Below are 13451 nucleotides of genomic sequence, written 5' to 3' on the forward strand. Positions count from 1 at the left end.
ATCGGCCTAAGTTCAGTAAACGCAGACGCTTCGGGCTAACTGGACATTTCTGTATGTACAAACCGAGCGAGAATTGTTTGCTTTATACTTCGCCGTGTAAGTTTGGTAATATGTGCTTTGGACAATATTGAACCATTGTTTGTTACATAATTTCAGAAACATTGCAGGATGAAATCAAGAGCGAGGATACTATCGCCATGGAGTCAGACAACAGTGTTAAGAGTAAGTACACATTTTTATGTTCGCATTAAGCATTGCTAGTGCTCATAATAGTTTAGCCAAGGAATAATATAATAGCGAAGAGCTTAACAGAAATTCACTTGCGGTAACGGAGCAAATATACAACATTAGTGTTTTCCTGCGGTATTCTTATCGCAACCTTTCGGTGATTATATTAATATGATCGGGATTTATCAGTTTACGCGCAATGCATCGGGGAATTAAGCCAAGCCCTACCCCCTCTAGGCAGCTCTGCGTGATCCGTTCCCACTTTCATAACCGAGTTTATAGACCCTAGAGCCATTCTTTTAGCAATATAAAATAATAAATTGCTGATATAATTATTTATAGTTAGTTAACTGATCAGCAAATTCGCAATCTATGTTAGCTTCTCAGCCAACAGCTCTTCTATTTACGGCACATGACTGTTCATAAATTACCAAGAAAATTAAGTTATGATGTCCAGTGATAATTTGTTTTTGGCAACCTTTGTTTAGTCACGTTTGTTTCCGTTTCTGCTGTCTACTCACATTCGTCTCGTACGTTTTTAATTTTCCTCCCAGGCCGATAGGTCTAGCGACACCGACGTGCGTCCGCAATCCAAGAGCACGCTATGGACACCGAACTAGCCGGAGGCAGTGGCTCATCGAGCGCGAAGGACAGCGTCGACAACGTACGAGTCTTCGAAGCGACGCCAATTCTCCGATCTCGTCGACATATCGACTGGACAGTAGTGCGTGCAGCCATATCAAGACTGGTTCTTGTGCGGAGACGAGCCAGTGCGTTTTCATTTTTTTTTTTTCGTTTTTATTTTTTGTTCTTGTGCGGTGGTGGTACGGACAGCGCGAGCAGTGTATCTCTCGCCTTGCTGCTGTTGCCATCGGATCGGACACTCTGCAGATACTTTGCCCACTGAGAACATCCGAGTTCACACCGCATAACAACGAGTTCGCTGCGCCAAAGGCTATCATCACCGCATGATGACTGACTGACTGACTGACTCGTGTCGATTCGCTGCTGGAACACCGGAGCGAATAGCTGACTCTGTCGCCCGCAGTGAACTCTTGGTGTGTTCGTGTGTGTGTGTGTGTCAACTTGGGGTAAGCGTCACGCTGCCTTGGTAAAAAGAGGCCGGAGAATGCGTGATCCGCTAGTTGAGAGTAGAGGGCGTTGTTCACAGTTGTGTGCGTTGGTCAATATAGCGAAGGTCTACTATAGCGCTTATAAAAAGACGTGAAAGACACACTATGAGCTAACTTAAGCATGCGTTCTGTCACTCGCATTAAGGGTTAAGCAGCGAGAGCAGTTCGCGGCGCTTGACACAAGTGCGTGTTTACGGAGCCAACGTCACCTCGAGACGCGCCACCGATTGCTGGACAATTTTCACTCGCGAAATACCTAACATATACGAACGGTATGAGGCCCGCAAACGCGAGCGGTGCGGCGGCATGCAGTATTTGACCGCACATCAGGTTGCAGGTCACGTGTTTGTGTGTGCTGTAACAACGCTCGATTGTGTCTGCACGGTGTTGCACTGGTCGTGAAACTTGACGAGGGCTTAAGAAAGACAAAGAAGTAGAGTAGTTATATACTGCACTGTGTTTCGACGTGGAGGCGTTTCATTTTCGCCATGAGACACTTGCCGTAAAGGCATGTGCATTTTTTTGCCGGTGACCCAAGCGGAATATCTAGCTTGGACAATAATTTGTATATTTATTCTCTCCGTATTCCTCGCTGGATTCTAAGAGCGAGTACTTGAGTCACGTATAGAACTTCGAGATGTTCAACGTTGCGCTGGCATCGCTGAAGTGTGTAGTAAGGCCAACTGGTTTTCATGTGTGTGTCTGTTCTGTTTGTGTTCAGTGTTCGATAAACCTTGAGAATCTGAAAAATGGACTGAATGCTTTGTACTCAAAGAAAAGAAAACTATGCTGGCTGAACACACTTTTCATGCTTAGAAACATTGAGTACAGTGAATAAGAAGGCCACGTATAAAATAACAGTATTATGGCGGAAATGAGCAGTGTGCTTTCACAATTAAATGTGAATGTGTTTAAAGATCACTAACAAGACATCCACCGGTTTTTCATGCACCTATGTGTTAGTGGTCGTGGCTACAGTGCTACAGACCGAAGCACGGGATGCTGAGGACTCCACGTACTCACTCACTGCTTATGGAACCTTTATGCGATACGCAATAGGCCAATAACCTGTCAATAGACAGCACTGCAACTCAGTTGTATCTTGACCCAGTTTCAATGCTATTAAGTTGCAGCAAATGCGCCAATTCGCGCTTGCTGTAGGTTGAGCAAAGGTCAGCCATAGTTCTTATATTCGTTTGTGGATAGTTAAGCTGACTTGTGCTGCTGCCGTTAGCCCAAGAAGTACGCCTAGGAATTACTGGAAGAATGGAAGGCTATTATCAACATTAACATTGAAACATCAGCCTTGTGCTGCTTATCTTTCTGCTGAATTCGCCCTTGGCCCGTTATATCCGTGATTCCTGGTATCGAAACATGGAATATTCGATAAATATTTTCATACGTAAAAGTGATTGCGCCTGCAGCGCCACACTTTTGTTTTTGTTTTTTTGCGCGTGGTGTCCCAAGTTTTCCGGTGGACAGATAATGCTGTATCACGAACAGTAGTCACCTTGAGTCGTTTCATTTCTCTAACAGCAAACTATACAGCTTTCGAAGCCTTGTGAAAGTCACGCGCACTTAGATTTACGACCACGTTAAAGCATTTCAGGTTTATAAAACGAACCCGGAGCTCTCCGATATAGCGCACTCTCATATAGCGCCTGTTGCACACCTTTTAAACATAAACGACCCCACAAGTGAACTATTTGGAAACAGGAAAGACTTATCTGCCGAACTCTCTCCGTAATAACTTGCTACTTCCGACGTAACGGCGTAAGAAGGCTACGTAAGCTCTATCGCAACTTTGGCAATTTCAAGCGCACAGTGAAGCTATCATCGTGCACACGAACATCGTTTAGATGCTCTGTACCATCCGCAGCATTACTATAAATTGAAGCAAGAACAGGAAATAACTGACCAGAACACCTGTTAGAGCAGTAATTATATGAATGGACAAAATGTACTTCCGCTCTGCAGCTAGTTTCTAAACGTGAAGCAGTCCCGAGTGTACGTTTCTTTATTTTTTTAGTCTGAATTTGACCAGTGTTACAAAAACAGGCGAACCTGGAAGCGGAACAGTACGTTTCTTTCTTTCTTTTTTTTAGTCTGAATTTGACCCGTGTTACAAAACCAGGCGAACCTGGAAGCGGAACAATACATTGGAGTAGTTCCGGAATTGTTCGCGTTTGTATTTGTGGCATTTTATGCCTATAGTACTTGAGAAATGGAGCGCTGCACCGGCAGACACTGAGGATGGAGCGTCCATTCATCTTTACTTATAGTTCCTCTCCGCTCCCCTGCATGACGGATACTGACATTGTAGCGGCAACTGCTACAGGCGGTGACTGAAGAAGAGAAAGAACCGCGGTGGCGGCAGAATGCACGTACGAGCCACACCGCAAAGGTTCGGTAAAAAAAAAAGAAACGTTCAACTTCGATTCTCAGTTCTCGTCTCTGCCTCGCCCCACCGTAGTTGCAGCTTCAGCCACCGCTAGGCGGTAGCCACTACAACTTTTTTAACCAACCTATCACCATAATTCGTAAGAAAGTAACTGGATCTCGACCCCCCCTCCCCCCCCCCCCCCTTTTCCTAGCCTAAGTGGCCAGAAATGAGCCACGGATAACTGGAGTTCGCGGTACCCGGCCCTTTGTATCACGCAAGGATATCTGGTACATGACTTTCACAGCGAGCATGCCTCAGTGCTTCAGTGGGAACAGGACAATAAAAGTGAAACAGACTTGAGCCTTGCTTGTGACCTCTTCTCTTCTCTCGCGGCTTTGTAGATTCAACAAAAACAGGCTTCGAAAGCCAAGTTATAGGCGCCTGTCGTCTCTCCAGGGACATTTCCAAACGCGTCTCCAGGGATGTTTGGAACAAGGTTCGGGACATAATTACTTTCTCTCATGTCACAGAGTCCGAGAGACTGGCAGATCTGTGCAGCATTTTTCATAACTACTATGTACGTTGCGGTCCACTGTTAAAGGGAGCACGATAGTGCACAGTACCTGCGAATTTTCCAGTCCTGCAACTGTACAAACGCCCAGTTCTGTGGAAGATGATTTGTTGTCGGTGGGGCTGAGACCTACATTCTTACGTATAGTGCATTGGTGTAGCAAAGTGAGAGCCACCCTTTATAGTGTTCTCTTTAACAGTGGGCGGCACTGTGCCTACGTACCGTGGTAACAGAAACAGATCAGCACAAGTGACCGGCCACGGGAGCAGTACAATTGCGGTATATACGGGGTGCCCCAACTGTCTTGCCCCAATATTTAAATATATGCAAATGCCACGTAGCTGGACAGAACTAGGGTAATATTGTTTGCCGTCGCTTGGAGATACTCAAATTATTCTTGCATTCCGCTTAATTACATAAATACTCTTAATTAATTAATCAAATTCTCGAACATTATAGTTATATGAAAAATGTGAATGAGAAAATTGTAGAGCAACATGAAAAACTCCCCACACAGCCTTCTCTTGCTCAATAGGTGCTACGTAAAAGTGTTTCTCCGAGCGTAAAAGAAGTCCGCGAATACACGCAAAGTGCCTCGTGCGGCGATTCGCGCGGCAATTTTTATTTCTCTACGAGTCTTCAGGCTGCAGCATTGGCAGACCTCCTTGCGGCACAAGTATAATTGCGCACTCCTAGAACTAGATTTTGAAGACAAGTCATTCGATTTACTACCCGCTAATGTCAAATGGACAGTCAGAATGTCTTAAACTGCGCAACCAAAATGGTCGACAGAACGACGCCTACTTGTTGCTGTTTCTCCGCCACTCACTCAATGCGCCTAAAAGCGTGGACCTAGCTTTCACCACAATGAATCAGTAACGTGAAATTGGCCACGTATTGAAAAATTCTGCCCCTTCACAAACTGCCCGAAAAAAAAACTGCTGCACACGCGCAGGCAGACGCACTGAGCACACACTGCTTACGATTTCATTGTCAAGAGCGGACGCCAATCGGACGAAAAAGCACTGAGACCATCCGTAAAATCGTCACAGACGTCTCCAGAGACTGGACCCTAAGATTACATTTATAGGTAGCCACCACTAACCATTCCGCGCAGCAGCAGTGCCAGTCTTCTGCGCCGGCTTCGGCTGAAAGGGGCGTCCACACGTCTTTGCTTGTGTACTTCATGTGACGCACCGACTCTCGCAACTACTAACCGTGCCATCTGCGTGAAAAGTGTGCTAGGTGTCTGCCCTGAGTACATGGAAGATCGATCGATAGAAGTTCAATGATTCTCTTGACCGTTTCGAGACCTAACTGTTGTCAGAGGACTTTGCATTTCGACCCTTGCGGCGACTGAATAAATCTAGTTTTCAGGCCATCTAGGCCTTGCTCGGCTTTTTAAGAAGTACGGGCCTGAACTCTATAGGCTTTGAGAAGAATTTCCCCTTATGTGATTTTTCTCGTCCCTCTGTCGTCATCGATCTCGTTCCTCTTTCTTTCTCTATTCCCCTTCCCCCAGCGCTGAGTAGCCTCCTATATGAGTAGCCGTTTACGGCTCGATGAACGTGCGTCAGGGCGACCTCTCTGCCTTTCTTACCATTAGACCTTTCTCCATTTCTTTCTCTCCTTTCGAAAAAGCGAAGTTGCAGCTTTTATTGTCAATGGATAAAAATGCCAAAGGTCACCAAGAATGTCTGAGCGAAAAATAAAAAAGGGATAGCTGCGGTAATTGTTGTGCAGTGTCAACAACTTGCCGTAGCCAGCGGAAGCATTTTTACTTTTCATAGTAGCTTAAAATGGCGTTCCCAAATTTTCCGAACTAGCTTGTTTGAAGATTCTTCTTTTGTTTTTGTTTTTTAACGCCCTGGTGGTTTCTAGCAAATTTTCATCTCTACTGCTCTGCGCACATTGTAAGAATTCTCATTCAGTCAGTCTATCACTGAGCTAACTGTCCATTTGCCGGACTTAAACCCAGATCCTAAACAGGAAATTATGCATTATTTCTTTTCTCTTTTGACAAATGACAACATAGTCACTATGTTCGAGACCCAGCTACACTGTACATCTTACTCTATCACGGAGTGTCCCGCGTATTGCAGCACTGTGGATTGGAGCACAAGCACGTGTTCTGAAATGTGAAACGCTCGTGAAAGTGTCTTTCGTTAACAGGGCTTGACACCGCGAAAAAAATGCCCGTGCTTCCGCCGACCGCGGCTCTCGTTCGCCCGTCCCTTGTTTACTGACAGATCAAGACTTCAACTTCGCGACGAACGCTACTTTCCTAGCGGGCAACAACCTTTTTTATTGCTGTACCAAACCACAACATTTAATAGACAGCGATAAACAACTTTCTCTGTGAGAGCGCGAGCTATTGCACACGACCAAATTCGAGCGAGTGCTCGTCGGTTAACGCGTTCACGAGCTTGTCTTCAGTGAGTTTCTAGCAGACTTCCATCCAGGCTACACGAGTGGCTTCGGCTTTGTTGCAATCGTCCCTGGAGAGTCTTCCAAGTCTGAAACATATCAACAGGTCGGAAAAGTGGAAGTTTCACTACAAATACAGAGTGATGTGCCGTTTATAGAGACCATATAAATACGCACGATTGAATTTAATGGATATACACGCTGTTGAATATTGGCACGCAACTGTGCATTGAAATAAATAGGCCAGCAGTCTGCAATTACGTCCGCGACAGACGCTCTCTGCGCCGCTACATGACGAGTGGTGTTCGCACGGACGAAAGAAAATTTCTTTTAAAGATTGCTTTGTTCTTTGCGCTCCTGCATAGTGTAAGCTCGTGGCGACGAAAGCAAATCGCAGTACATCCAGCATTTACTGTAGCCTTGCTTTATTTTTTTACAGTGGACCTCTTAGAACCTCACTGGGTTTCTCTTTGCGTCCGCGGATTCGTCGAGCTGAGGGAGAAAGAGCTGAGGGAAAGTGAAAGCAAAGTATAAAAATAGCATCGCGCAGCATAGCGACGCGGCGAGGGTGTGTAGAGCCTAGCGGAGGTGAAGGAGTGGCGCGCATGCGAGCGAGGAACGCGGCCCGGACGCGCATGCTCTCTCCTGTGGCGCGCGAGGCAGGGGGGGGGGGGGTCAGTCGAGGGAGGAGGGGCGTTCTTCTTCGGCGGTAGCTAGGGTGCCTCGATGCCCTCCTCGCCCGCCGTTGCGCACAGAGTGGAGACAACCGGGACGCCTACTACGGCCACGACCACGGCGTTGGCCACGCGAATCGCGGACGCCGTAGGAGACGCCTGTGGTGGACCTTGTAGGGACGCGTTGCCGGTGCTGGTGTCTTGTGTGCGGTTTGGCACTACTTTACTGGCCTTCTCCCAGCTCCGCTGGTCTTTGGTGTTTGCGATAGCAGAGCCACGCATAATTTTTTTAGCTACACGAATTTACCTAAATGGGAGGTTGAAGTATTCGGTGGTGCCGACTACTGCTAGACGCAGAGCAAATGGGAAAAAAATAGAGCACAAAGCTTCGTTTTCTTTCTCTTTTACTACATTCCTTAGTTGCTTGAGTGTGTTTTATGATTGCGATAACCGCCCATTCGGTATCCTATTTTCACGCAGTCTCATTATTTAGTGAACAACGAACAACAATCATGCATGAAAGAGAAAATACACTGAGTGAATGAGAATGCATGCTTACGCACAAACACATGCTAAATGCACTATCGTGTAGCTCGGGATAACTTTTTTCAGAACATCATATCAAGACTTGCATGCCGCAGGGACAAAAGGAGCACTTTTGTATTGAGCAATGTAGTACATGATTGTGGTATACTCACCACATCTGTTGGGGCGGCGTCGCTTCACAGCGTCACTGTTGGCGCCATGGCGAAGCCAGGCTTGGTGTTGTAAACCGCGGGCCAGTCCGAGCCAGCGGCGCTGGGGAAGGCCCAGCCACCACCCTGTCCGCCAGCGTAGCCTGTGGACACCGTGTACTTGCTTGCCGAGCTTATGTGCGTCGCGGGCAGCGCAGCGGTCAGCGCCGGCTTCACCGCGCTCACCGAGGAGGCGAGTCCGTGAAGCGGCTTGCCGAACGAGTAAGAGCCGTAGTTAGCTGGAACAGCCTGCTTGGCGGTGTCCAAGTAGCTCGAGTAGACGTCCGGAACGCTCTGCGAAAATGCAGCGGTGGAGAGGGGAGCAGCCGCCGCCTGGAGCTTCGGAGCCGCGGCCAGGGAAGCGTACGAGAAAGCCGGCGCCTGGGCTGATTCAAGTCCACCGTACGAGAGACCGCCGTAGGCGTTGCTTTTGAGACCCGCAGAAGAGCCGAAAGACGACGCAGATGGCCATTCCGAGGCGTAAGAAGGGGGCCAGGCGGCGGAAGGCCAGGCGGCGGAAGGCCAGGCTGCCGAGGGCCAAGCGGAGGGCCACTGCTCCTTCGGCTCATTCTTGACCACGGTGGTTGAGTAGACGGTGGGCGCGCCGTAGACTACCGGAGCCGACGGTACGGGCCAGGGCACGTGCTTCTTGTGGAACTTACTGCCGAACTTGCTACCGAACTTGCTGCCGAACTTGCTGCCGACCTTGCTAAACTTGCTGGCCACGACGGCCTTGGCTGTGAGGCCGAAAAGGGGCTTGATGGCCTTCTTGGCGAGGATTGGTGTGAGCAGGGAGGCACCGACGAGCTTGGCGCCTTTGATGCCGAGGATCTTCTTGGCGGCCAGCAGCTTGCCGCCGATCAGCACGGCGGCCACGCTGGGCGACGGATAGGTGGCGAGGCCCGCGAGCAGAGCCGGCGGCGTGGCATCAGTGCCGCTCGATGCGCACCACGCGACGAGCGTGATCGCTGCGAGCGTCGATATGCGCCCCATCCTGCGTCAGAGAAGTAAAAGGCCAACTGGGTGTCAGCCGACGGTGTGTACACGATCCTTGCGATCAGTCCTGTGGTTTCTGCGAGAACGCGTTCGGAAGGAGAAAATACTGCTGATACCTTACGCGCGCGCGCGTGTGTGGTACATATTTCTACGTATATATACCGGGTGTTTCATGAAATGGCATTCTAAATCTCTTCGAAATATAGGGAACATGGGATAATTAAATGATTTTCTCCGGACTGCTTTTGCGACAGGGTCATTCATTCGGAAATGACTCAGTGTAGTAATTTGACAAGTAATTATACAACTGAGACAAATCTACCTTTTAACCGAAATGGCAATGCGATTTATCCCAATGGAAGAGTTGAAGTGCGCCATCCGAAAAGCTCATAACCGTTTCCAACCTGGCAAGAACTTGACAGTGCTAATTTTTACAGCGTAAAGAATTCCGACTAATTTCAGACAAAAAGGCAAAACAGAACGGTCGACGAGCGCAGTTGTATCGCCCTAAGCAGGTGCCGTGTAACATCACTGCTTGCACCTCACCGGTCGGCGGCTATTAGCCTTATCAAGCTGCGATCTCGCTCGCGTCATGCTTGTCCGACCGCGAGTCGAAGCAGTGACTTGACTTGTGAGCATCTACTGAGGGCAGGACAGTTGCACTCTTCGGGCTGGGATTCATTACGCTGTAAAAATTAGCAGCGTCAAGTTTTGCAATTCTGGGAATGGTCATGAGCTCCTCAATGGTCTCTTTTCTTTCATTGGGATAAATCACATTACTCTTGCATTACTCTTGCAGAGAATCTGAGAGCAAACGAAAAGTTGAAAATCTTCTCCGTTAGCGAGTCAGCAGTGTGTATGGGACAAAGAAAAAAAAAAGCGAATGTGCGCTTAAGGAACCTGTACAGAGATAACTGATTCATTTAAATCAAAGCCACGGGGCGCCGACCAAACTCGGTGATTTGTGAACAGGCTTGTCGAGATGTTGCTAGAAACGCCGAGTCCTGTCTAATGCTTTGCATTCTAGTGTTCTCAAATCCGCGGGGGGGGGGGGGGGGTAATTGAGATGGAAATTAAGATTACAAACACGCCAGCCTAAAGGTATCAATAACCGTAACCAAATTCTAACCGGCACTCCAGCGGTTGTGAAGACGCCTTTAACGGTAGATATTGTGATTTGAGCTGTATTATGTATTGCCTGATGTTCCTATAATTGCGCGTAAACGTTATGTGGCATTATTTAAGAAGCACCACATACGGAGGCACCGCATCATTGTTCCGAGACAGGAATAGAACAGTAGACGTACCTGTTGCCGCCTGCAGTCCAGACGACGGTAAAAAGGAAATAAACCCGCTGGGAAGGCAGTGGGTCGCTTTTGTAGGCTCCTCCCCCTCTTTGGGAAAGAGGCGCGTTGAGCGCCGCTTTCCATTGGTTGCTTGGTCGAGCACCTCAGCTACACTGGTGACACGATGGCGGATTGACGTGCACACGTGCAGGGGTCATGTGCTAACACGACTCCCTGGCGTGTTTGCGTGCAGTGCCAGCAAGCCTGAGCTAAGGAAGCGTGGTTTCATTTCTTTTCTTTTAAATGCGGGGCGCTAAACAGATGTCTAGTTCGAAATGTTTCTGTTTCTTTTCCATTCGCATCCTCTATGGCTGTGAGACCGCTCACTGAACGATCGAACAGCACTCGCAATTACGAGCAGTTCTTGACTGAGAATGCTTAAGTTGTGAAGCTAAGCTATGAAACGCTGGACGGAAAAAGGCACTTATACCAAGCGCTTATATCATCCCTAGGCAACAAGTAAAGAAAAAAAAAACTACTTGACGAAGCTCTTTAATCGTATTTCTATTTCGGTCAACCCATTCTTTCCTTGTATTGCAGCGGGCAAGCTATGCACCTGTAAACGCAATACATAATATTTACGAGCTAAAAACTGTTCTTTACAGTGCAGATGGCAGGTTATCCAAAGTTGTTTTAAAATTTGACCGTATACGTGCAAGTAGGAACATCATTGTTGTCGAAAGTTTAAGTCTAAAACCTTCATATTTATTTATTAAATTTAAACATAATTTCGTGCAATAATGTGTGTCTCGTTTCGGAGAACACCGTAATTAGGTTATTTATTCTTTAATTTCGATGTACGTCAAACAGACGTTATGGCCAGTGCGTGCCAGTCACTATCTCTAGGGAGCAGTACGCTTGGTGCCCATAAAGCCATGGTCGCCACCGTCCTACAAAAGAAAGGAGTCATTGACCTAGAGCTTCCAGCAACGTTTTCTTTTTTTTTTTCGTTTCCAACGAGTTTTTTTTTTTTTTTCGAACGCACGCCTCGAGTCAGTTTTATATATATATCTGAACTAGCAAACGTGTCACCTTACAGAACACTTCCGGAACTGTGCGCATTGCATTCGATGCTTTCAGTGATACTGGACAAGGGGCCGAATTCACGAAGCTTTTCGTTCGTAAGTGTTATTTTACATTGGCTGGACGCGTTAGCTAGTAATATGTCCAGCATCAGGATGGACTGCGATTTTTCTTTCACGAACAATTCTGGCGCAAGAGCTTTTTTGTGAATGCGGGGCCAAGATTGCGCAACAATACACGCAAGCGAATGGCAACGCATATTCGTGTTGCACGACAATAGGCACTTGCACGGCTTCTGGACCGAGCAAAGCGTTGGTTCGGGCTAGTTGGTAGTTGCGAACAGAGTACAGTCGTGGAGCAGTAGGAGAGGAAACATACAATTCGTTTTAATGCTATTAGCATTCTTTGGGAACTCTTCCCCCACTGTGCGGTATGTCCATATATCTCTACGTATCTGTTTATGTACCTGTGTCCGAGTATAATCCCTTTCCCGCCGACGTCGGGCTGCTGAGCTGAGGGAACCGGATTCGAAACCAACCGCCAGGGCAACTTGTCTCACTGGGTATGTGCGGCTTTCCGTTGAACCTGTTTGCTGGAGTCCCTGGTTATGTGCTGCATTTCATAATAATCATTATATAAAACACATCATCAACAATTACTCACTGACCATAAGCTAGATTGATAATAGCATTAAAGTCGCCAGTCATCTCAAAAGGGTGGATGCACCGCCATTCATTTACGATTACTCGCGATGTGTTTACCCAAATGTGGCATGTTAATATGTAACGAGTATCTCTCCCGTTCAACGTTTAGTCTTATAAGGCAATTTTATGCGGTGCACGTTTGTTTAGCCGTCGAGGCTTCTGGGAATGAATTCGGAGGCTTCCTTTCGAATTACTCGAGGATGCGCACGCGCCGGGAGGTTGGTTGCGAATAGAATAAAGGGCCCAAATCCACAAAACTCTCTTAACGCTACAATTTTTCGTAAGACCAAATTCTAGCCAATCTAGACGTTGGGCATATTATTACCGAAGTCATCCGGCCGTACCATGGCCCAGAGCACTTACGGACGAAAGACTCTCAGGTGCCGAATTCACAGAGGTTTTCGTTAGTGCTTTCTTTTTTTGCCATTAGCTGGCCACCGTTGCAAATAATAGGTCCTATAACACTATTGATTGACCTCTCCTCCTAAGAACGGTTCTAGATTAAGAACTATTTTGTGAATACACGCCCAAGTTATTTATTTTGATCAAGCGGATGTCTCTTAGCGAGCTGGTTTATGACGAAGAAAGTTAAGCACAAGTTCGCTCTCACTTACCTTCGTCTGCGGTCGGGAGAGGATTCGGATCGGACTGTAGTCGAGATTGGAATTCTGCTCACCGTCTGCCACTCGGAGGAAATCTGTTTGATTAGTAACTGGATCGAACCGACACCCGTGGCTTTGTTACGACGATTCGAGCGTTCTCGATTCACTAACAAAACAAAACAAAACTATCAAACAAGTAAACAAACAAACAAAAAGGAAAAGAAAAATAATGTCAATATAGTCAATATATGTCTGTGATCGACGTGTACGGTAAAATATTTTAGCAATGTATAAGAGAAGCGAATGTGGCGCCACCTTAGACAACACCGCTCATCTACGTATAGGAACACAGAAAGGAAGGTTGCTGCTCCCTAAGGCTTTGAACGCCTCCTTCTTCCTCGGCCCAGCAGCAGTAGCAGTGGAGGCCAGGTTAGTCCCCCCTCCCCCATGTCTTTTTCGTCGTAGTTCTCCCACCTCGCTAGGGTCAGTGGCCGAGACCCCCTGTGCGCGGCTCATCCCCGCGTCCTACGACAACCGTGGTGTGATGGCCGCGCTCGTCCCCACCGCTCGAGTCGTTCGGCAGCTACCGAGAAACCCAAGAAAGAGTTGTCCTGCCGCGACAACTCGGCG

At 47.5% G+C, this 13451-nt stretch overlaps 2 protein-coding genes across 4 annotated transcripts in view; one reads left to right on the top strand and one right to left on the bottom strand.

The window, feature by feature from the left end:
• The window catches only part of LOC142579054 (dachshund homolog 1-like), a 63129-nt gene extending 60340 nt beyond the window's left edge, over positions 1 to 2789 (top strand). Inside the window, exons 11-12 of the mRNA XM_075688877.1 lie at positions 157 to 222; positions 783 to 2789. Coding sequence (XP_075544992.1) covers positions 157 to 222; positions 783 to 790 — 74 coding nt within the window. The 3' untranslated portion in view covers positions 791 to 2789. The remainder of the gene's footprint in view (positions 1 to 156; positions 223 to 782) is intronic.
• Positions 2790 to 6570: 3781 nt separating this feature from the next.
• Positions 6571 to 13030, bottom strand: LOC142577743 (uncharacterized). 3 transcript variants are annotated; one of them, XM_075687196.1, is made up of 4 exons: positions 12834 to 13030; positions 11982 to 12127; positions 8115 to 9144; positions 6571 to 6831 (listed from the first exon to the last, which is right to left on the bottom strand). In XM_075687196.1, the coding sequence occupies exon 3, from the start codon at positions 9141 to 9143 to the stop codon at positions 8139 to 8141; it is 1005 nt and encodes a 334-aa protein (XP_075543311.1). In that variant the 5' UTR covers position 9144; positions 11982 to 12127; positions 12834 to 13030; the 3' UTR covers positions 6571 to 6831; positions 8115 to 8138. The 3 variants fall into 3 exon arrangements, with proteins under 3 accessions (XP_075543311.1, XP_075543312.1, XP_075543313.1); XM_075687197.1 differs by having other exon boundaries at positions 11982 to 13030; XM_075687198.1 differs by lacking the exons at positions 11982 to 12127; positions 12834 to 13030 and having other exon boundaries at positions 8115 to 9562.
• Positions 13031 to 13451: the final 421 nt, after the last annotated feature.

This window comes from Dermacentor variabilis, chromosome 4 (assembly GCF_050947875.1).
Source record: "Dermacentor variabilis isolate Ectoservices chromosome 4, ASM5094787v1, whole genome shotgun sequence".
NCBI lineage: Eukaryota > Metazoa > Arthropoda > Arachnida > Ixodida > Ixodidae > Dermacentor > Dermacentor variabilis.